At 41.8% G+C, this 24,098-nt stretch overlaps 1 protein-coding gene and 1 long non-coding RNA gene across 6 annotated transcripts in view; one reads left to right on the forward strand and one right to left on the reverse strand.

The window, feature by feature from the left end:
* Positions 1-7,605: 7,605 nt before the first annotated feature.
* LOC133271975 (uncharacterized) lies at positions 7,606-9,859 on the reverse strand. Its single transcript, XR_009744307.1, has 2 exons — positions 9,386-9,859; positions 7,606-9,159 (listed from the first exon to the last, which is right to left on the reverse strand). It is a non-coding gene; the product is annotated as an uncharacterized LOC133271975 (long non-coding RNA).
* A 352-nt stretch (positions 9,860-10,211) lies between these two features.
* Positions 10,212-24,098, forward strand: part of LOC133271965 (transcription initiation factor TFIID subunit 4-like) — a 149,092-nt gene continuing 135,205 nt past the window's right edge. For all 5 annotated transcript variants that reach the window (XR_009744305.1, XM_061458500.1, XM_061458501.1 and 2 more), the window contains exons 1-2: positions 10,212-11,377; positions 15,146-15,318. Coding sequence is in view for 4 of the 5 variants with exons in the window: in XM_061458500.1 (XP_061314484.1) it covers positions 10,252-11,377; positions 15,146-15,318 (1,299 nt within the window). In the remaining variant the exon portion in view is untranslated. The remainder of the gene's footprint in view (positions 11,378-15,145; positions 15,319-24,098) is intronic.

Here is a 24,098-nt window from a genome sequence, read left to right on the forward strand (position 1 = left end):
GGGAAGTCAGGGCTAGTTGTTGGTGACCTGAAGATATCTAGTTGGTGAGCTATAAAAGTGCTACACAGCAGGCAACAGCATACAATTGAGTTCATTGGCTGTTTTCCCCTAAAATCAAATTCCCTTAAGGTACACATCGGACTTCCCATCTTCCCGCGTTACCCAAGTATATCCGGGTCCCTGAGCAAAAGCAATCCCACGAGTGGGTTTGCCTTTACCTGAAGCAGGAATAACCCAGACTGTCTTTCCCAGCAAATTCTTTAGGTGCACCACAGGAACTTTGTCCCCTTCTACAATATGTAAAAGTTCTGACTGGGCTGGGCCAGTCCTGTTGGCAGATCCTCTGGTGTTGACCAACTAGGTGGCCTTTGGTAAGTGTGTATCCCAATGCATGAAAGTCCCACCACCCATTGCTCTCAGTGTAGTTTTTAACAGCCCATTGTAGCATTCGATTTTCCCAGAGGCTGATGCCTGGTAGGAGATGTGATATACCCACTCAATGCCATGCTCTTTGGCCCAAGTATCTATAAGGTTGTTCCGGAAATGAGTCCCAATGTCTGACTCAATTCTCTCTGGGGTGCCGTGTCGCACAAAATGTGTTTCTCAAGGCCCAGGATAGTGTTCTGGGCAGTGGTGTGGGGCACAGCGTATGTTTCCAGCCATCCAGTGGTTGCTTCCACCATGGTAAGCACATGGCACTTGCCTAGGCGGGTTGGTGGCAATGTGGTGTGATATAGTCAATCTGCCAGGCCTCCCCATGTTTGTACTTCAGCCATCGTCCTCCATACCAAAGACGCTTTAAGCACTTGGCTTGCTTAATTGCAGCACGCTTCACAGTCATGAATAACCTTGGCAATAGTGTCCCTTGTAAAGTCCACCCCTCCATCACGAGCCCATCCATATGTTGCATCTCTGCCCTGATGGCCTGAAGTGTCATGGGCCCACCGGGCCAAAAATAATTCACCCTTATGTTGCCAATCTAAGTCCATCTGAGTCGCTTCAATCTTAGCCGTTTTATCCACATGCTGGTTGTTCTGGTGTTCCTCAGTGGCCCGACTCTTGGGTACATGGGCATCTACACGGCGTACCTTCACCACCAGGTTCTGCACCCTGGCAGCAATATCTTTCCACAGTGCAGCAGCCCAGATGGGTTTACCTCTGCGTTACCAGTTGCTCTGCTTCCATTGCTGCAATCACCCCACAGGGCATTTGCCACCATCCATGAGTCAGTATAAAGTACTGGCCACTTTTCTCCTTCAGCAGTGTCCAAGGCCAGCTGGATGGCTTTCACCTCGGCAAACGGATTCGATTCACTCTCTCCTGCAGCAGTTTCTGCAGCTTGTCATTGTCATACAGCTGTCTTCCGTCTCCGATGCTTTCCCACAATAAGGCAGGACCCATCAGTAAACAAGGCATATTGCTTTTCACTTTCTGACAGTTTATTCTATGGTGGGGCCTCTTCAGCACGCATCACCTCCTCCTCTGGTGACATTCCAAAATCTTTGCCCTCTGGCCAGTCCATGATGACTTCTAGAATTCCTGGATGACTGGGATTTCCTGTTCGAGCTCACTGTGTAATTAGTGCAGCCCACTTACTCCATGTACCATCGGTTGCATGATGTGTAGAGGAGACCCTGCCTTTGAACATCCAGCCCTGCACGGGCAACCGGGTTGCCAGGAGGAGCTGTGCTTCAGTGCCAGTCACTTCCGAAGCAGCTCGAACCCCTTCATAGGCTGCCAGTGTCTCTTTTTTCAGTTGGGGATTATAGCTGGCCTCAGGTCCTTTGTATCCCCGACTCCAAAAGCCGAGAGGTTGACCTCAAGTCTTCCCTGGAGCTTTGTGCTGGCGGCTCTAGGTAGGACCATTCTCCCTGGCGGCGTGGAGCACATTTGTCACATCTGGCCCGGTCCACTGCATGAACTCTCATTTAATTTGCTCAAAGGCTTGTTGTTGCTCAGAGCCCCATTTAAAATCATTCTTCTTCCAGGTCACATGATAGAGAGGGATGTGCATTCTCCAGAACCCCACAGCACCCAAGAAAGCTTGCGTTTCTTTCTTATTAGTTGGTGGAGACATTGCTGTTATCTTCTTGATCACATCTGTGGGGATCTGTCTACATCCATCTTGCCATTTCATTCCCCCAAGTTGAATCTCCTGTGCAGGTCCCTTGACTTTACTCCATTCTATGGCAAAACCGACTTTCAGCAGGATTTGGATTATTTTCCTCCCTTTCTCAAAGACTTCTTCCGCTGTATCGCCCCACACAATAATATCATCAATGTATTGCAGGTGTTCTGGAGCTTGCCCCTGTTCCAGTGCAGTCTGGATCAGTCCATGGCAGATGGTAGGGCTGTGTTTTCACCCTGGGCCAGCTGGCTCCAAGTGTACTGGATGCCCCTCCAAGTAAAAGCAAACTGTGGCCTGCAGTCTGCTGCCAAACAAATTTAACACAGAACTGTTGCAGTTTAAGCCCAGCCAGTAACTCAGATCCACACAGCTGCTCGCTCACTCCTCCCCCTTCCTCCCCCCACTCCCAGAGGGATGGGGAGGAGAATCGAAAGAATGTAACTCCCATGGGTTGAGATAAGAACAGCCCAGTAACTAAGGTATGACACAAACCACTACTGCTACCACCAGTAATAGTAAGATAAGGGAAATAACAAGGGGAGAGAATACAACTGCTCACCACCTGCTAACCAATACCCAGCCCGACCTCAGAAGTGATCTAGTCTTTCTGGTTAATTGCCCCAGTTTATATACTGGGCAGGATGTCCGCAGTATATAAACTGTGTATGGAACACCCCTTTGGCTAGTTTGGGTCAGGTGTCCTGTCTCTGTTTCCTCCTGACTTCCCCTCCTCCCTGGCAGAGCATGAGACTCAGAAAGTCCTAGGTCAGAGTAGACATTACGAAGCAGCATCTAAAAACATCGGTGTGTTATCAGCGTGATTCCTAGGCTGGAAGTCAAAACCACAGCACTGCACCAGCTACGAAGAAGGAGAAAGAATGACTGCTGCTGTTTAATCCAGGACAGTATCTGAATGTGCGCAAGTCCACGGGACCTGATGAAATCCATCCACGGGTCCTGAAGGAGCTGGTGAAAGAAGTGGCTAAGCCACTGTCCATCATATTTGAAAAATCATGGCAGTCAGGTGAAGTTCCCGATGACTGGAAAAAGGGAAATATAACCCCCATTTTCAAGAAGGGGAAAATGGATGACCCGGGGAATTACAGACCAGTCAGTCTCACCTCCATGCCTGGCAAAATCTTGGAGCAGATTCTCCTGGAAGGCATGCTAAGGCACATGAAAAACAGCAAGGTGCTTGGTGACAGCCAGCACGGCTTCACTAAGGGGAAATCCTGCCTGACCAATCTGGTGGCCTTCTGTGATGGGGCTACAGAACTGATGGACAGGGGTAGAGCAGTTGCTGTCATCTACCTGGACTTGTGCAAAGTGTTCGACACTGTCCCACACGACATCCTTGTCTCTAAATGGGAGAGACGCCAATTTGATGGATGGACCACTCGGTGGCTAAAGAACTGGCTGGATGGCCGCACACAAAGAGTTGTGGTCAATGGCTCAATGTCCGGCTGGAGACCAGTAACGAGTGGTGTCCCTCAGGGATCGGTGTTGGGACCGGTCTTGTTTAACATCTTTGTCACTGACATGGACAGTGGGATTGAGTGCGCCCTCAGCAAGTTTGCCGATGACACCAAGCTGTGCGGTTCGGTTGATACGCTGGAGAGAAGGAATGCCATCTAGAGGGACCTTGACACGCTTGTGAGGTGGGCAGATGCCAACCTCATGAGGTTTAACCATGCCAAGTGCAAGGTCCTACACCTGGGTCGGAGCAATCCCAGGCACAGCTACAGGTTGGGCAGAGAAGAGATTCAGAGCAGCCCTGCAGAGAAGGACTTGGGGGTGTTGGTAGATGAGAAAATGAACATGAGCCGGCTTCAGTGTGCGCTCACAGCCCAGAAAGCCAACCGTATCCTGGGCTGCATCAAAAGGAGCGTGACCAGCAGGTCGAAGGAGGTGATCCTGCCCCTCTACTCTGCTCTCGTGAGACCTCACCTGGAGTATTGTGTGCAGTTCTGGTGTCCTCAACATAAAAAGGACATGGAACTGTTGGAACAAGTCCAGAGGAGGGCCACGAGGATGATCAGGGGACTGGAGCACCTCCCGTATGAAGACAGGCTGAGAAAGTTGGGGCTGTTCAGCCTGGAGAAGAGAAGGCTGCGTGGAGACCTCATAGCAGCCTTCCAGTATCTGAAAGGATCCTATAAGGATGCTGGGGAGAGACCCTTCATTAGGGACTGTAGTGGTAGGAGAAGGGGTAATGGGTTCAAACTTAAACAGGGGAAGTTTAGATTGGATATAAGGAGGAAGTTCTTTACTGTAAGGGTGGTGAGGCACTGGAATGGGTTGTCCACGGAAGTTGTGAAGGCTCCATCCCTGGTGTGTGGTGTCCCTGCCCATGGCAGGGGGGTTGGAACTAGATGATTTTAAGGTCCTTTCCAACCCTAACTATTCTATGATTCTATGATTTGGGGTGTTCATTTTTTTTAGAGAAGCCTAAGCCACCTGTTATTGAATGCTATGTTTATGTGATCCTTAATAAGCGATTTAGAAACCAGTCATGCAGAGACCTGCAAAAGTTGTGATGACAGTTAACTATTTAGTTTGCATTTCAACAGGGATTCTGTTTTACTGGGTCATCAGAGCCTTGAGATGGTGGGATCTTGCCAAACAACACTGAACAATGCAACTGTTGATGTAATCTTGACTGAAGTGTGGGATTAATCTGTAACAAATACCCTTTTAGTAGAAGCACACACACACAAAAATAATTTTGAGATTGCACTTAACTTGTACATCTCAAGTAAAAATTACAAATGGGGCTTCCTGTTGGAGGCTTTGTCTCTTAAAACATGATACTGTCTCAGGTGCCCTTTGTATATTTACAGCCTAGAAAATTGCATGCAACAAAAACTAACTTCTGGAAAAGAGCACTTAATAGCTTTTGTTGCAGCAACTGGACACTCATATATTGCAAAGATTCATCAAGTATTTTGTTCAGAATAGGGCTTTGAAGCACAATAGCAAGACAGATTTTTCTGGAAGATCCTGTGGGATTCTAAATAGGAGCTATATTAGATTTCCAGAAACTTTATGCACAGGTTCAACTGTCTAACGTCGTGGAGGACTTGAGTGCCCAGGGAGCTTTACTGTGATGTTCTTTTAGCATGTCCTGAACTAACTGAAAGATTTTGGAACAAAGTTGTGCAGTTAATTACTGGATATATATGTCCGTGTCAAGTCCGTGGGAGACCACTGCTGAAAATCAACATTTTAAACTCAGCTCAAAGTAAAGCTTTCCATCAAGTCCTGTCTTGGTAAGTACAGACAAATATTTACAATGACGATTAACTTCAAAACAAAAGCTCCTAAATTTCTATAAACCATATATAAAAAATAAATTTGTTTGCAATTGAAGTACATGAAACTAAAATTAGGCATGTTTCTAGAATAGCCTTTGGATACTGTCCTGGGTTTAGCAGTAGCAGCCAATTTTTCTCCTTGGTAGCTTGTGCAACGTTGTGTTTTGACTTTCAGCCTGGGAACAGTGCTGATAATACTGATATTTTCTAACCATCTCAGTGCTATCTACTTTTGTGGATTTTATGGTTTTTAATTCATGCTTAAGATCAGGAGTTGAAAGAATATTTCTACAACACAAAGTGAATTTCAATTCTATGTGTAAAGCCTGATTTGAATTCATTTAAAAAGTTATCTGAAAGCCTTATTTAAACTTGGTAGGTACCATTTTAACATTAAATATAAACTTAAGATAAATTGTATATTTGAAGGCACTGAAAGTGTATATTTAAAAAGAACATGTCATTGAACTAGGCAAATAGTGCTCCTTTCTAAGTGCTTTCATTCTTTTAGCGGTGTCCTGGTTTTGTCTGGGATAGAGTTAATTTCCTTTGCAGTACCTGACGTGGAGCTGTGTTTTGGATTTGGTAAATCAGTGTTAGTAATACAGAGATGTTTTAGTTACTGCTGAGCAGCTTACAGAGAACCAAGGACTTTTCTGCTCCTCACGCCATCCCACTAGTGAGTAGGCTGGGGGTGCACAAGGACTTGGGGACACAGCCAGAACAGCTGACCTCAACTGACAAAAGGGGTTTTCCATACCATATGGTGTCATGCTCAGCATGTAAAGCTGGAGGAAGAAGGAATGGGAAGACAGTTTAGAGTGCTGACATTTGTCTTCCTCAGTAACCACTAACATGTGGTGGAGCCCTGCTTTCCTTGAGATGGCTGAACACCTGCCTGCCAATGAGAAGTGCTGGATTAATTCTTTGTTTTGCTTTGCTTATGTGCTCAGCTTTCGCTTTACCTATAAACTCTCTTTATTTCAACCCATGAGTTTTATCACTTCTATCCTTACAATTCTGTCCCCCATCCCACTTGGGGGTGGGAGGGTGAGTGAGTGGCTCTGTTGTGGCTTAGTTGCCAGCTGGGGTTAAACGATGACTGTCCTTTTTGGTGTCCAACATAGGGCACATAGGGTTTGAGATAACAATAGATGTGACTGGGATTGCTAGATGGAGTTTATAGCTGTTACTGCTGTTTAGCTATTAACTGACAGCATGCTGTGCTTGCCATGGGGCTTGCTTGCCTTACTGTGCATCAGTGTTGAGCTCATTAGTGGCTGCCTTTTGCTTTCACTGCTTGCTGTCCTGCTTATCATCTAACTGCTGTGCCTGGGAACATTTTGATAACAGGAATGGCAGTGTGCCTGGGCTGGCAGATGGCCAGGGCATGGCTGCTGTTTCTGTGCTGTTTCTGCTCTTCCTGGACAGGCTGGAACTCCAGTGTGAACTCAAGTCAAAGGCACTGTGACCCATCAATCAGCCCACATAGGAGCAGGACACCCTGAACCATCTGTGGCTATAGGTAAGTCTATGCCAGAGCAGGTACACATCTTGAAGCATCTATGGCCCTTGTTATTTTTGAGCTTCAGCAGGTATACCTCTGAAGGGATGCAACTCAAGAATGAGTCCATGCTGGAGAAGGTACACCTTGAAGCATCAGCGGCTGTGCATGAGGTCATAACTGCACCACCTCAAAGCACGTGGCCGAGGATAAGACTACAACAGAGAGGATACACCTCTGGAGGGTCTGCAGCTGTAGATAAGGCCATGTTGGAGCAGGTTTATTTCTGAAGGGGGTATGACTTAAGGCCATGCTGGTACCAGGAACTTTTCTGAAGGCATTGTGACCCATGGAGGCCATGCTGGAGAGGTGCACCTCAAAGCAACTGTGGCTAAGTCAGTGCTGCAGCAGGTATGCCACTGGAGACACTGGCTTGTAGATAAGGCTCCACTTGGAGCAGATACACCCCTGAAGGACTGCAGTCTATGGGTAAGCTGAAACTGGAGCAGGGGCAAGGGGAGGAATTCATTGCAATGTTAAACCCTATGGTGCGGTCCAAAGGGACTAGGCGTGGAGATTGTTAATGGAAATATCTTTAAATTGTTACAATCCATGGTTTGAGTTGCATGTTATAGGAATTACTGTAAGTTATGTAAATATTTGAAAAAGATTTTTATAATAAAGGAATGAATATAAAAGTTCACCAAGATTCTGTGTTTTACCAAGTCTCATTCCCTACACAGAAGCACAAGCCCAAAGGCAGCTTCAGCAACAAGTTTATATACATTCTTACATATGTCATAACTTCTTGACTTGAAAGGAGTCCAATATGAATCAGTACATATCATGTTTTATTAAATTATTCTTTTATATTTCCTTATTCTGTGTGTTTATAGATATAAAATGGCTCAATTAAGAAGAGGTGAGTGGGAAGAAATAGCAATTAATGTTTTACAGATTACCCACCCACAAGTGTACTCTAAAACTGTAATTAAAAGTAGGCAACTTTTTAAGTTTTGAAATCTGTTGTGTAAATCATGACTTCCCATTTTCTCCCTCTGGTGTGAAGATTACTTCTTATCTTCTGAAGTCACAAAGCAATACAATTTTCTTCTGTGTGTGTTTTTTTAATGGAGACGCCCAGTTTAATGCTATAGTGTTAGAAAAATGTATACAAAAACTTTTTTTGCCTACAGGACTAGTTGCAGAATTGTATGTCTACCTCTTCATTAGAAAAATACTGGGGATAGTGGTATGCAAATCAAGTCCAGAATCAGGGTATTTAAGTGAAGGAAGCATGGAGTCTTCTCTGAAGTTAATAAAATGTGCAACTCTTAAAGTAATAGTGGATGGCTTCTGATTTTTTTTTTTCAACGAAAATGAATATTCTGTATTTTTGTGCAATAGCAAATTGAGTCATAGTCTACTAGTACATTTTAATTAAATTTCCAGGTAGAAACTTGTTTAAAGTCCAACTTTAATTCAGTTGTATCATTCCATAAAAACAATACTCACTTGCTAAGCAAATTTTTGATGCATAGATCTCCTGTGGACACTTACCACTGTTTCTCATAAGCACTACTGTGCTTTCACAGTCACTTAACTGCACTGTCTCCTGTTTATACATCCTGACCACACCTTTGGGCTTTCAGTACTGTCACTGGCCACTTATGAAATACATACTGGTTTAATTTCAGCAGACTTGTAAACTTAATTAAACTGGTGCAACCTATTTTTAATGCATTTTAAAAGCAGTTTATTTTGATTCATCATAAGCCTGCTCTTAAAGGTATAAACAGACAACCAGGAAAAACTACTCCAAATAAAAATGTAACCTACATTGAGAGGAAACAGATGGTAACAAGCCAGTGATTAGCAGTTTAGTGACTTGACAAGTCATACAATGTTTGACTTAACAGATTGAGTCTGGGAATGGAGAAGAGTTGTGCATGCATACAATGTAAGCCCTTCACTCATTTCCATCAGTGGCTCATGCAATTGAAGGTGGGGTTTTCACCAGTGCACCTTTTTCAGCTGTGTGGAAATTCCCCAAAAATCACAAAATGGAGAATGAGTCACCATTTCAGGCCACAGCAGCAACTCAAATACATTCAAGTTTGCAGACATCCAAGTTACTGCAGGCTGGCAGAGACAGATAATGGAATCTAAGCTGTTTTCTGCTGGCAGCATCACAAATCCATGGTAGTTATCACCTGTTTGCAAGAACAGATGCAACAAACTGTGGGCAATGGTTATTCGTAGGGGGATAATTATTTTGAAGGCCCCATCAAACAAACTGCTCTGTCATTAGTCAAAGAAATTACAGTTTAGAACCACCACCTTTCTCTTAAGTTGTATTTCTGAATGCATGAGGCAAACCTTGATTAGAAAAGGGAATACAGGAGTGCAATGGCAAATGTTAGTATCAAAATGAACTACCTCAAGTTTTCTGTGTGGATGCTGAGGGAATACAGTATGCCTGAACAGCTGCTGTGACGATGCAAAGAATCCTGGTTTTGGTTTACAACTCTTCTGTTAACAGCGTCCGCATTAGGAATTGTATTACTGCAACCATTCTTGTTTAGGTGGAGCTGTAGCTTTGAACAAGCTCTTCGTGCTTCTTAGGATTTCAAACCGCCCCAACAGCATATGCAGTGATCTTCTTTGAAGGAGCTGGTGTCAGGCACCTGAGCCACTATAGCTGGCTGCAAACATGCTTTCAGTTCTACCTAGGCGTGAAGAAAATTGTCCTGGCTGCAGCCGTCCTCACAGGGTATGAAGTGAAGGCAAAGAGCATAATTACGGCAGCTCTGCTAACAAAAAGATGACATGACTGCGTGACATTTCAATTCCCAACGTGCAAGCTCACACCTGTCTTTCAGCACTAGGGTTTCCTCCAATAATCAAACCTCCGAGCCAAGTCTCTACAGACACAACTACCGGCACGCTCTCACACGCACCACCAGCACCGCACAGGCACCTGTTCGGAGAACACCGCCTCTTCCCGCGGCGCCCGGGGAGCAGCCGACAGCTCTCTCACTAAATGCCCCAGGCCCTGTACCTCCCGTGGCCGTTCCCCAGTCAGGCCGCTCCTCAGAAGCGCGGCGGCTCTCACCGTGCAGCCGCGGAGCCGGGCGCGACCCGGGTCAGTCAGAGCCGGCAGCCGAGGCCGCCACCCCCTCAGCGCCCATACCTGCCCCGCCCCAAGGGAGGGTGGAGGAAGCCGGTCCCTCCCGGCATGCCCGGCGCGCGGTAGAGGCCGGTGCGCTTGCGCGCTGCGCGGCCGGCTCCCAGCTCAGCGCAAGATGGCGGCGGGCGCCTCGGACCCCTTGGAAGAGATGCTGCTCTTCTCCGAGGAGGTGGACGAGAAGGCGGTCAGCGATCTGGTGGGCTCCTTGGAATCGCAGCTGGCCGGCAGCCGGAGCTCCGCCGAGGCGCCCCAGCCCAGGACTTCCGCCCCGTCCCAGCAGCAGCAGCAGCAGCCGCAGCAGCAGCAGCACCAGGGGAGCCTAGCGGGGGGCAGCAGCCCCGTCCGGCAGCAGCAAGGGCATCCCGCGCTTCCTCCCACTCCCGTGGCAGATGAGGCTGCGGCGGGGTGTCCCGGAGCCGCGGAGAGCCGAACCCCTACTCAGGGGCAGCTCCCGTCCCCGTCCCCCCCGGCGGCGGCAGCGGCGGCAGCAGCAGCAGCGGCGGCAGGGAGGGGAGTGAGTGTAAACAGTAGTAGTGTGCAGCAATCACATGGAGCGGCTCTCCTCAGCAGCGGCAGCAGCCCCGGCGCGCCCGCCGCCCCTGCCCCTGCGCAGCCCGCCGCTCTCTCGCCCTCCGGCGCCCCTGCCCAGCCTGTCAACAGCCATGTGGCTGCCGGCGCCACTGCCCGGGAAGTGGGAAGCCCCAGCCCCAGCCCGCCCGCCGCCGAGAGCACGCTACCGCCGTCGCAGCGCAACGAGGCCGCGGGGGGGAGCGGGACCCCGGCCGGGGGGGGCGGGCCGGCGGGAGTGGCGGAGGGTGCTTCTGCTGCTGCCACCGCGGCGCTCCCCGGCGAGGCGGCGCCCAACGGGGAGGGTGCGGGGGGCCGGCCGGCGGCAGTCCCACCAGTCAGCAGCCACGGCAGAGCAGACGCCGCCACGGCACAGATAAAACCCGCGCACGGCCCGCTCTCCGCAGTAAACGCACTCAGTAACTCAGCCAGTCCCGCGCCCGCCGCACCGCCGGGGCAGGGCTCGGCCCCCAACTGCGCTCCGGCTGCCCCCGCAGCGCCCAAGCCGGCGGTCAGCGCTGCCAAGGCGGGCGCTGCCCCCCTTGCAGCCCCGCAAGCTCTTTCTCCCCGTCCGGCATTGAGTGCTGCCCCCAGGATCGTTGCCCCGCAGCTGATCATGAGGCCGCAGCACCAGACCACCATCCAGCTGCCCCCCGGCTTCACCATCCCGCCGGGTAAGTGAACCGCAGCAGCCGCTCGGGATAACCTTTTCTATTTTCTTTGGCCGAGGTTGTTTTCATTCCCCAAAGTTGTCTTCCAGCTGCTCGACGCGCTGGAAACAAGAGGAGGCACCTGTCTGAGGGCGACGTCTGACAAACAGGCTTCCGTTAATGAGGGTGTAATTGGTACGGGACGGGCACTTGCTAATGCAGTTTAATTACGACTGTAGTGTGGTGAGTTACTTGTTCTATCCTGGGGTGAGAGCGGCAGCCGCAGTAAGTTGTTTTGGATGGATGTTGTGAGCAGTCGCGCTCCAGATAAAAGGCTGGGTGTTAGCGAAGCATAACTTTATATGTGCCTTGAAGGACTCTATTTTCTGCTTGCCTTCTGATAGACTTGAAAAGTTTTTTTTTCTTCAGGGAGTGCCTTCTGCTGTGAATTAGGCGGCGAGACACAGGCTGATGTACATAATCTAAAATTTCTGATTTCAGCAAGTGTGATGGTGTAATTCTCTGCTGTGTCTGGGCAGTCTTTACATCAATGGATTTTATTTCCAACTCTGAAGTAACGGTTGCATTCAGTTTATTCTCCTCTTAGTTTTTAACTGTCATTACTAAAAATGTAAGTTCAGCAAGGTTGCTAACTAACCAAAACAGCATCACTTCATCCTGGTGATTCCTATTCTAATTGTTTATTCTTTCAACTGAAATTCTAAAGGATTCTGTGATCCCCTACTTAGATTTCCATGTTGGGAAAAAAGTTGGTAACTTTTTGCCTTGATTTAGGAGATGATTTAACATTTGAACTGATTTTGATACATTTTTGCTAGTACTATGAATAGCATGATAATATGTGGAGCTATAGATGTAGTCTGAAACAACTTCTTCCAACATGTTTCTTAAAATATTTGATATTAGCTAAGCATAGTAAAAAGCTAAGTGTAGCAAAAATGCAATGGTATTGAAGCTCACTTCTAAGTGGAGGTTTAGTAGTTTTATATTTGGCTGTAGTTTTTGAAAGTCCTGCTCCAGATTCTAATGCTCCAAATGTAAAAAGCTCAGTGGTTTCAAACAGGTAAGAGGTTGTTATTCAGACTACATTAGTGACTTTAGCCTTTGATTTTCCATTGTTTATTTGTTTGATAATTAGTATACACATACGATGTGTTGTAACTTTGCATACAGTTGTTGAAGTTTCTTGTGTCGACACTGCATTTTGCTACTTAAGTTTTAAGCAGAAGAGGGAAAACAGAGCCCTTGAAAGCGATCTGATCCAAGATTTAGAAAATGTTATGGAAATAATACTGTAGAAAGTTATAATTTGAATTTGATTTTATTACAGGTCAGCTTGAAATCCATTGTATTTTCATAAACAGTAAGATAGTATGTTCTAAAATGAAGTTATTTAGAAAATACAATGTTATTTTTGAGTTTTTCATTCCTAAAATTGGTGGATCATTTATAATTAATTTTGAAACTCCCACTTTGTAAACTTCTCTCTAAAGAAGAAATTTAGAATCAGCTTTTGAGAATAGGTTATTTTACCATGTAATAATCATAAGTTGTGTGTTTTGTCTTTATGTGTCTGACAGGAAAAAATAGTGTCATAATTTAACCAGATTCTAATTTGTATGTATTGCTCGGGAAAAGAAATTTCAAGTCCTCCAAACTGAATTAAAACATAACATCAATACATGAACATTTATTCATCTATGGTAGTAATTATGTCTAAAACTTTTATTGAAACTGTGGCTTGTGTTGCAATTAATTTGTCTTCTCCATTCGTTATTTTTTTAATTCAGAATTGGTTTTAGAAGATTGGAAGATAAATCAACACACCTGTGAAACCGTGTAATAGCAATAGAATGTGTAGTTTTTAATGTGTGGTAGGCATTATCCTAGGAGGATTTTATATAAAATTCACAATGTAATCAGAGGAGGGATATGTGTTTGGCCAGTTGGCAATGTACTGGTATTTTTCTTTCTGGATGGTTTAGGAATGGCATATACCGAGTACATAATCTGTATATGGAATTATCTGCAAATACAGACCATGAAGTTTGCTGCTTAAATCGCTGATGGACCTTAAAAACCAAGTATATTTTGGAAGAGTTTTTATGGGCTTTTTTCAGCTTTTCTTTTAAAAATTGCTGTCTGGTCTTAGAAAGAGAGTTATGAACGTGGCATTTGGATGTGGTTCTTCTGTAGAGCTCTGTTCCTTTAACCTTAAAGCTTGTTTTCCAAAATTGTTTAGTTTGTGGTGGCAGAAATTTGGCTCTTGTTTGTGTTTTTAGCAAGGAGGGTTGTGTGGGAGCACCTAAGACTACGAGAGTGAGGGCTTTTGTTGGTGCTGCAGTTCACTCTTGTGTTCATTCCACAACTGGGATTTGTATTTTTATGTTAGAGACTGAAGGACTTTCTTGATACAGGGTACATCTGAAATTTGTTATTTGCTTGTTACAATAGTGTTGGATTTCTTTATCCTGGTGGTATGTTGCAAGCCATGTCTCTCTACTGAGGTAGGTTTTTTCCCCCCATGAAGCTAATTAGAAGTGAATGTATGCTTTTACCTTCTTTATTTTCCCTTGAAAAGTAAAAATAAAAAAAAATAAAAAAGCAATTTGCACATAGAGACAAGCTGTAGAAACAGTGTGAACTGACTCTTACCAATAAAATAAAAGTGACTTCCTAGATTCTTACATGTTTTTGGTTCTCCTGTAGTTGCAGTCAGGATATTTTTCTGTTTATAGACCCATTGTACCCTATCTAGGTTGAACTATGAAAGTGTATTCTGGACCTAACTTGGAAATTCTTTTAAATGATCTGGCTGGGGAATTGCTCCTTAATAAGGAAGCACTTTACGTGTTTTGCAGTGATGTTGAGTAAGTGTGAAGCTCCAGGTGATCTAGGGACCAGCTTAGCCATTGTCTCCCCTTTTTCTGACCTGATAATTATGGAAAACTTAAGACAAAGCTTAGTAGCACTGTCTGTGTTGTGTAGAAGGCCTCTATTTGTGAAATGTGTTACCAGAAAATAATCTGAGAAAAATTATCATTTACCTCCAAAATGTATTAGAAAACACTTGCCAAATACTGTGGTGATTTTTAGAGCAATTCTTTTGGCGTTTGCCTAAAATACATGCTCATGTATCATTTTCTGCTGAGGAGTGGCTGGGTTGGTTCTCTGGATTTGGCAGTATTTTTCTCTTAATGTCTAAACCACAGGTAGTGCCTCCCAGTACAGTGATGATGGGTACCCAATAAATTCATCTGTTAATTCTCAACAATTAACTAGATCTCAAGTATTGTATACTCAAAAAGGTGGCTGGCCTGATGTTTGCATGTGCACATCTCCTGAAGCTGTTGTTTTAGTAAAGCTGTCATGTCATTGTCCCTGCTATGTTCATACTGAATTCTATTCTCAGCTACTAGGTTATCACTATGGTTTAATTTTAATAAATATTTCTTTCTAATTTTATTCTGCTCATCCTGACTAGACTGCTGAAAGTATGCGTATACACGCAAGTGACCTTTTTTTAGTCACTGTTATCCATAAGCTACAGTTATTTGAATTCCAGACTGAATAGGGTATTAGTTTTTGTCTGCTGGTGGGGGTTACTTTTCTTCCTTGAAATAATGTCTCATGCTACACCAGAATAAAAAATGATACAGTGTAAAGAAAAATGTACACTGCCATCCATAAGTTTTACTGGTATTCCTTAGTTACATAGTACCTTATATATTATTCTTTATTGTATAGTTATTATTACTTTTTTCTCATTAGGTATGGTCTTAGTGCGCACGGATGCTGGACAGCTTGTAATGGTGCCTCAGCAGGCTCTAGCACATGCCCAAATGCAGGCTCAAGTACATACGCAGGCACAGGGTACTCCCACCATGTCACCGAGACTTTCCGTGCCCACAGCTGGCCCTGTTTTTCGCCTATCAACAGCTCAGGTATGTGTGGCTTGATTTCACATTACTTTTGTGCCTTGTGTTTTCCTCTGTCTTACATATTGTTAGTTCATGTGTGTTTGTAAATATTCTTTCCTCGCCTTTTTTGTTGTGGAACCACTAAATACTTATTCAAATGCAGTTTATTTTCTGAGGCCTAGGATTACATTTTTTTTGTCATCTTTCAGAAAAGTCTCAGAAAGAGTCTCTCAAGACCTTTTTCAGACTGTGAGATCACTGGAGGCTTGAAGACTCAGTCTTAGCCTAAACCGAGTTTGGGCTATATACTGCTTGTTCAGCAAGTGCCCCTTGTTCCTCTGAATCAGAAGCACTGTGATCCTGACATGCTGAATGGATGCACAAGATGGTTGGATTTTAATAGAAATTGGAAAAGAAAAAGCCAGGCACATTCAATACAAAGATTTTCAGGAATTAACTTTTCAAATAACACCTTATTAAAAAGAAAGGTTTGATTACTTCGAGTGTGATAGGTCTACACTTAGTTTTGCCTGTGTCTTAACTACATTTCCTTTTTTATACGGATTGACAGGATAATGTACTTCCTTACCACAAATTTGTCAATGGAGTGTTTATGTCAGCTCAGAAGTGATGTATGTTCAAGAGTGGAGGGGTATTGTTTTTAAAATACTTGGTAGGCTGCATTGGTTTAAAATGGTTTAGGGAGGTTGTTCATCTTCAGGCTGTTTGGAGCTAGAGCTGAGCTATCTTACTAAAATGTATAGTCAGACACATTTAGATGTTAGTACAGAGCAGCTGTGCTATAATAATGACAGGCAGAGTTTAAGGTAGGTTTGCCCAAGTGTGGTAAGTTTGCAGAAGTGGTAAGTAATTCTGAATGGAAAGAGAAGAGGTGCCTTTATAATTTTTTAATTGATGGTTATATAGGTTGCCTGAAATAACTTAAATATGTGTTTCCCAATGTTTAACTTTTGATTAATGTCCTGTTACATGCTTTGTGAGTTACACCATATTTTTAGTCTGAAGGATTAATAAGTTTAATTCAAAACTGAAAACAGTGATAAACTTTTCAGAAGAGAAGGAACCAGAACAAAATCGGAGAATTGAAAATAAATTAATAACATGAGGAAATCTAAACCACAGAATAGCAAGTAGAATGTAAGTTTTAGAAATGAGTATCACTAGGAGGATGGTAGCTCAATGGAATGCATCTCGGAAAAGACACAAATAAAAGTCTGGAAGCACTTGAAGGACTTGTGGTCTCAGGAAAGAGATAAGTGTATATTGGATGGAATTTGTAAAAGAACTCTTCACAGAAAAGGCAGATGTTCAAGGTTTAGATCTGTGATACCCTGGAGTATAAGAAAACTTGTAGAAGCCTTCAAAGTTAAAGTTACTTGAGGAAAAATACACAAGGAGATAAGCCTGTGTTAATTTTGAGATTTATTTCTTTTTACAAGTTTGATGACACTGAAAATCCAGACAGATTGTTCTTTTGAATTTATCTGTCTGTCTGTGTTTAAGGCTTTCTTTGTAAATAAGTACAATCAGTTCTTTAGTACGGAACTACAAGGGACTGTATGGTGCACATTCTAGTGAAGGATCCTGAGATAAGTGCATAACATAAATGCAAACCAGAAACTGGGGTGGGACTGTGCCAGGAATATGATCTCAGTCTGTTAAAATGAGTTAGTTTTAGCTGTTTCTGTTTCATACTGTTAGTTTTCATGTAATAAGTTGTCATTATGTTGTGGCCAGCATACAGAATTAAAATTCAGAGTGGAAACATTCAAAGCAAATTAAATATTGTCTGTAGTATGGAAACGTTCAAGGAATGCATTTTTATTGTACGTAGAGAAGCATACAAAAATGTAGGCTGACTGCTTGGCTATGTGTGTTCAGTCTTTACTAGAAGACTGGAGTTTGGATCCCAAAGTCAACCTCAAGATGTGTGCACAGCAAATATTGGAAATTGATCATGTTGGCCTCAGGCAGTTACAGGAAGCAGTTAAAGTTGCAGAAAGAGTATAATCTGATTTGCTGGATTTATATAAAACTGAATCTGTGAGGATACTTTATGTTCATATGCTTGTAGAGATGCCTAAAATCTGAAGAGAGTTCAGGTATTAGAAAGACATGATGCTTTTTATGCAGGGTTCTGCCCAGATAAATACCCCACTGCATTACAGATACTCCTTTACACATGTTAGTGCTAATAAGCTGGTTGAAAGTAGAGAAAGCCAGCAAGACGTTATGAATGATTAATGTATTTTATAGGATGCAAAAGTTTGATTATTTTAACATAGTGGGATTAGAATCATGATGTTGCACCTTGTCAGGATTCATCTCCTTTGACAGATCTTCGTAGTAGCTGCCCAAACTGTACAGCATCATTTCTTTATTTGTTGTAATTAGCAAGGATAAGAAATAATTAATATTGTCCTTTGGAAATTTGCATTGAACTTCCTTGACTCTGCATGTGGTCTGAGGCTTTTCTTCCATTTTGACAGTGCTTATGTTTTATAAATGTTTGACCTTAACATTTAAAATAGATGGTTGATGGCCTTTTAAAACCAGCCAGTGAAGGTTTCAAGTCTAAAGGTTTATCCTGTCAAAATTAGGCACTAGACTTTTATTTGATTAGGTGGATTATAACGAGAGTCCTTGGTTTTCTGGAGCGAAGTCCAGTGACAATTATTATGCTAAGGTTTTAGAAGTGCCAGTTATTTGATTAGTCATTATGATTAATCAAGAAAAGGGATCAAGTTCTAAAATATAAGAAATTCTATATCCTGAAAAATAATTTTTTCAGTGAGTTTATTTTTTTTTTTCTTTCAGAATCAAATTCTGGTATGTCAGCTAAATTCTGTGAATTAAAATTTTCAGAATTTAACAGGTATGGAAAATAGTGTCTTACGGGTTTATGTGAAGTATAATAGTTAATCCTAGTCTCAACAGTGACTGAAACAGAAGAAAAAAGTGTGTGTGCCATTAGCTCAAGACAGACAAAATATAAACATTACTTGCTTGAGTCCTGCAAAATATTTTGCAAAGTTGATGAACATTACAAGCTATGCATTTTTTTTTTAACCTCTAGAACTTAAAATGCCTATCTCTGGTATGTTAGTGGGATGATTGTTATGTTACTGTGCAGAGCTCAGATTTACTGTCATGTTTTTATTCAGTTATTTCAAGTTAGTTTTATTTGAATTAAAATGCAAGGCGCTTTAAATGCGTAGAATTTACTAATGTACTTCAGTCACTGACTTTGTGTTTTACTCTATTTTACTTACGTAGAAAGTCTATGCAGGTGGTAACTTGCATTGTGCTGTAAGTATTTTAGGAAATAGTAACTTATTGTATCAGAAAAAGTTAGGTTTCATGCTTTATAGGTAGTATGGTTGCTTTTCTTCAGCTTGTTCTAATTCCTAGCCACTGTCAGAAGTTACTGAGCTCAGTGATTGCTTTCAGTGTTAATGCTATAGACACTTTAAATAATTAATCTGTTAAGAAAGTGTTTTGAGCTATATAGTTAGATGTAAAACACAGGTTATTAAATAACATGGGAAAGAAATTGCAAAAGCTCACAGTTATTTTTGGCAAATCATTAAGAAGTGTTGAGAGTGATAACTGGAGAATATAAAATGAATTATGAATTACTTTCTTTAAAAATATGAGATTGTCTGAAAAGTTACCAAATTTGACAGCTCTTTGAATCACTCCCCTTGACAATTAAGTAATTCTTCCTTCACTTGCAAAAAAAAGGATGAGGGGAAAATAAGGCAATGTTTTCAGTGCACTTGGATGAGATTGACTTAGTTGATACATACAGAGCTGTCCAGGTTCTAAAGTGCTTCTGCAGCACTTGAGAGATTTTTTTCTTGTATCTCAGGCCATCATTTGCCCTATCTTCTCCCAGCTGGTTGGGAGGAAAAGCAATTGGGTTTCTCATGAAAATTCCTTTAGCTTCAGCAGCTGGGCCTATATCCAGGAAGGAGCCACCTTTCCCTGGGAAAAATGGAAGCTCTTGAAATATAGAAAGTGTAGTCTTTTTCCCTTGGGATTTAGTATATGGCCTTAGGATAATGCTTTGCTTGAAGACAGTGGCTTTATCCTTACATGTTGCATTGCTGAAGGTTGAGAAGTCAGATACCTCTATACAGTAGTACTTACTTTTACAGGGAATCAATATGGGCATATGTAACAGATGGGAACCTAGCTAAGAGTTAGTTCTCTCTCATGACTGAGAGACATAACAAAGTATGTTTTTGTCACAGTGTATTCTGGAGAGCATAGATGTTTATGTTTGTCATTCCTGTTTGTAAGAAAGAGGCAGGAAAACATAGATGTGCAGTTGTGCTGTGACCTTCATGTTTAGCCACATCAGAGTGCCTGGCCGATGCTGTTTGTTTTTCTAAGGGTATAAAGGCAGGACCCTCTTGAAGCTGAATCTCGATCCTCACCTGTGGGTAGGCACACTGCACAGGAATTTTCTCAGTTGAGACTCCCAGCGTTGACTGCAACGGGGCTTCCCAGCTGGAAGTGTGGACCTGGATGATGATTCGGTGGTGACTGGTCATGTATTTCTTCTTAATCTCTTTTCTCTCTATGCAGTAATGACTTGATGCATTGCTAATTTTCCTCTGTACTTATATGTATGTGTGTATATATATATATGATTTGCATTAATATATATATAGACAGATATAGATCCTATTCGTGTTAGTATGCTTGTTTAATAAACTGTGCACATTATGTGTATATTATACAGCTAGGGTATGGTCGTTTTGTTGTGTGCTATGCCTGTCAGCAGAACACCATCCTCTGCGGTTCCCAAGTTTAAGAAAAGATACTTTGATTGGAGTGCCAAGCACACAAATTTAGAAAGATTAACTTCCCACTCATCCTATACTAATTTCTTCTGTACATATGCAGCAAATTCCTTACAGTCTGTGTGAGATAAAAGCACAGAGATAAAAGCTTCAGCTAGGCAATCAAGGCACAGAGTTGATGTTGCACAGCAGACATAAGCCTAATATTTCTTATATTTTGAGCTCTTGACTTTGCTGTTTAAGTCATTGTTCGACTTGTATTGTTTGTAATACCTTTGGCTAATTCTTTTGCAGCTTTTAGGGGTAGATGATGTAAGTTAATGTAGTCCAGCTTTGGGGACAATTTTGAAGAAGATAGGCAAATCCAGTTTGAAAGAAAGGTTCTTCTTGACTCTTAGGTGTGCTCATCTGTCGTTAGACAGTTATGCTTCTCTCAATTGCTGCCGTGTAAAATATGAATAAAAGCTGCTTGTTTCAATTCCTAGGGGAATTCTGGAAAAGTGGCTAATGAGAATAAGCAGCTACCTTGTTGGAAGGGTTTCAGTTCTAATCGGTTTATTGCCAAGCTCAAAGGCTCTGGAGCATGAGCGTATGTCAAAAAAGGATGTACAATGTCTGAACCAGAGTCAGAAGTAGTGAAATGGATTCAATCAAAATAATTAGAATATGTAAATAATAGAATAGTACAGAGAAAGCAGTAAGTGAGAGAAGTGCCTTTAATAGAAAAATGTTCTTGGTATTTTAATGATATTTTACATCAGACTTTCTGTTTTTTTTTAAATAAAATGTTCAAGAAAAGCATGAATAGATGCGATTGCACTATGCAACAGTTTTAGTTTAGGTCCACTTATAAGATTGTATAGGACTGTAATGGGGATATTGACTACAACTAACAAAGCTTTTCAGGTTTTTTTTGGGGGAAATATTGCAAGATATTCAGGTATATAACACCAAAATATTTTTCACATTGTGAATATATATTCCATCTTATTGATGCAGCTATGAGAGGCTTGCCTTTTTTAAATTGGCATCTTGTGTTTTACATGGAAGTACTCAGACTTCCATGACTTGGTCAATGAGAAAATGAACATGAGGAGTGTGTACTCCCAGCCCAGAAAGCCAACTGTATCCTGGGCTGCATCAAAAGGAGTGTGACCAGCAGGTCGAAGGAGGTGATCCTGCCCCTCTACTCTGCTCTCGTGAGACCTCACCTGGAGTATTGTGTGCAGTTCTGGTGTCCTCAACATAAAAAGGACACGGAACTGTTGGAACAAGTCCAGAGGAGGCCACGAGTATGATCAGGGGACTGGAGCACCTCCTGTATGAAGACAGGCTGAGGAAGTTGGGGCTGTTCAGCCTGGAGAAAAGAAGGCTGCGTGGAGACCTCATAGCAGCCTTCTAGTGTCTGAAAGGGGCCTACAGGGATGCTGGGGAGGGACTCTTCATTAGGGACTGTAGTGATAGGACAAGGGGTAATGGGTTAAAACTTAAACAGGGGAAATTTAGATTAGATATAAGGAAGAAATTCTTTACTGTGAGGATGGTGAGGCATGATCTTAAGGTCCTTTCCTTAACCCTAACTATTCTGTTTCTTTGACTATTATATTGTAATTTCTTGATGCATTATGAACTGTAATTTTGTTGTACTGTGAATAGTTTTTCAGGGATAGTATGCTTGTTTGAACAAAACATATGTAATGAAATAAAAAAAAAGCTTTGGATGTTTAAAGCAAACATTGGTTTGAGTTAACTGTGCATAATTCTTATTGTACTATTTTTTCTTCATAGTTTCTGTTTCCTTTAAGTTTTGATTGACAATTTAAGATGGGTATTAAAAAAAATATTAATGTGGCCAAAATTTTATCTACTTATAGGGTCTTAGTTAAGGTACAGGATTTTGAGGAAACATGCTCTAATGTAATGGAACTTTGGTTGATCTTAGAAAAAAATTGTTCTGGATTCTTGCATTGGAAGCAGGTCAAATAAGCATGGGTTTGCTTGAATTACTATATTCTTCAGATGTAATAAGTACATTTAGAAGTCTTCTAAAACAGATTGTTTGATGACGTTAAATTTTTGCCTCCACATCTTGTTTTGAAGCTTACACTTGTGAAATTATGAAAAATAGGTAGGTGCTGCCATCTAGTTTTTCTTTGTTGCATTTCTTTTGTTTACATTTTTCATTTGTGCAGTTTATGGCATTTCATGCTTTTCATGCAGCTTGTTTGCTAGTTTTCAGTATCTTAATACCCAACTGGGTTTATATTAATAAAAAGCAAAAAATAAGTTACATACTTAAAATTATTTTAAACTAAAATTATTTTATTACTTACAAAATTAAAGTGCTACTGTCCATTGAGAATATGAAGTGAGTATTGTACAGGAAAGACCAGTGTTAGCCTCACCCATAATATTTTATTACAGAATATCTGTTGCTGGAACTTAAAAATCAGGGGAGATAGTGTATATTGGAATTTTTGTTCTATATATTGGAATTTTGGTCGTACGACTTTACTAATAATTTTGTTTCAAGTTTGATTCAAAATGTGTTTTCCAGCATTAAGTTGCTTTGTATATTTTAGTGATCAGAAAATGTAGTGTGAAGTTACATGTAAAGTTTGATGGTTTAGTCCCTCACAGCATCTAAGTAGGCTATTTAACAATTCTTCTTCTTTAACAATTCCTCTGTTACAAATATAATTACCAGTCACTTGAGTTTTGCTTCTGTGGCATAAGTTGTCCAATCGACAGATATGTATATGTATTTTTTAAGAAAATGATAATTCTTTTCTAGCTTTATTTCGTCTTGCTTTAGGCATTTTCTGAGTTCTACTCTTCAGAATTTCAAGTTTGTGATCTAAACTTCACTGATTTGTTTCCTGTATTTTGTTATTCACTTTCTGTTAAGTTTCCCTTTACCATCATTTATTAAAATAAGTCTTTTGAACTTGCGAAAAGTGCTGAATCACCTGCTCTGAAAGTGGCTGTATTCTTTGCTATGGAATATGCTCAGTGCAGGCAACAGCAGTTTAGTCTTTGCCATCATATATAGTGTTGAGAGGAGTTCTAAACTTGGCTGATGTTTCACAAGCTGCTGGTCTTGCTAAAGCAGAGCCTTTGACATGACATACTTCCACTGTCTGTTTTCAGCAGTGTTTCTACTTTTATGTCATCTTTTAGTATTTTTCTTGTTTATTTTTCAACTGGTTTTCACACTCTTACTGCTTTTTTGACAAATGCTTGTTTTGCTTTTTGCAAACATTTAAAGCAAATTGATAGATCTTTTTTGTTGCCTGAGGTACATTGTTATCAAAGAGGCTATTCTGTGCTGTTTCTTTTGTAGTCAGTTTTTGGGCTTCTTGCACAATATTCTGGAGAACAGATTGGAGTTAGCAGGGCAGATAGGTTGGAAGGTCAGAGAAAGTAAAAAAATGTGTGGTCTTGACTGTGCTTTAACCACAAAAAATTTTTCTTCTCTTCATGGTGAGGTGATCTTTTCTGTATAAACAGATAGTAAGTTCTCACTACTTACAAATTCTACTGCTTACACTTTCATAGTGTTAACGTATCTTCTAAAACTTCTTAGAAGACACTCAAATAATAGTAAAGCTGTAAAACTAAACATGCAAAGACTAGAAAATGATATAAAGAAGGTTCCTGAGTAATCTAATAGTGTCTCCCACTGTTCAGTGGGTTTCTTCAGGCTTAATTGTTGCACACTGTCTAAGTCCCCCTCTGAAGTGGGAATTAATAACCGAACAGGATTTTTTTTCTTTTTTTTTTTTTTTGTGAAGCTTATCCCTGTAACAGCTTTCTCAACAATGTATTTAAGGGGGTTATCAACCTCTTTTTTTTATAAATGGAAAACAACCTTACTGTCTCTATTTAAAAATACTAAATTAAAAATACTGTGGTTTTGGTTTGTTTCGGGTTTGGGTTTTTTTGTTGTTTTTTTTTGTTTGTTTGTTTTTG

This window comes from Pezoporus flaviventris, unplaced genomic scaffold (genome assembly GCF_033815535.1).
Source record: "Pezoporus flaviventris isolate CSIRO_AGI_PZ_B2104156 unplaced genomic scaffold, CSIRO_AGI_Pfla_v1 ptg000027l, whole genome shotgun sequence".
NCBI classification, from domain to species: domain Eukaryota; kingdom Metazoa; phylum Chordata; class Aves; order Psittaciformes; family Psittacidae; genus Pezoporus; species Pezoporus flaviventris.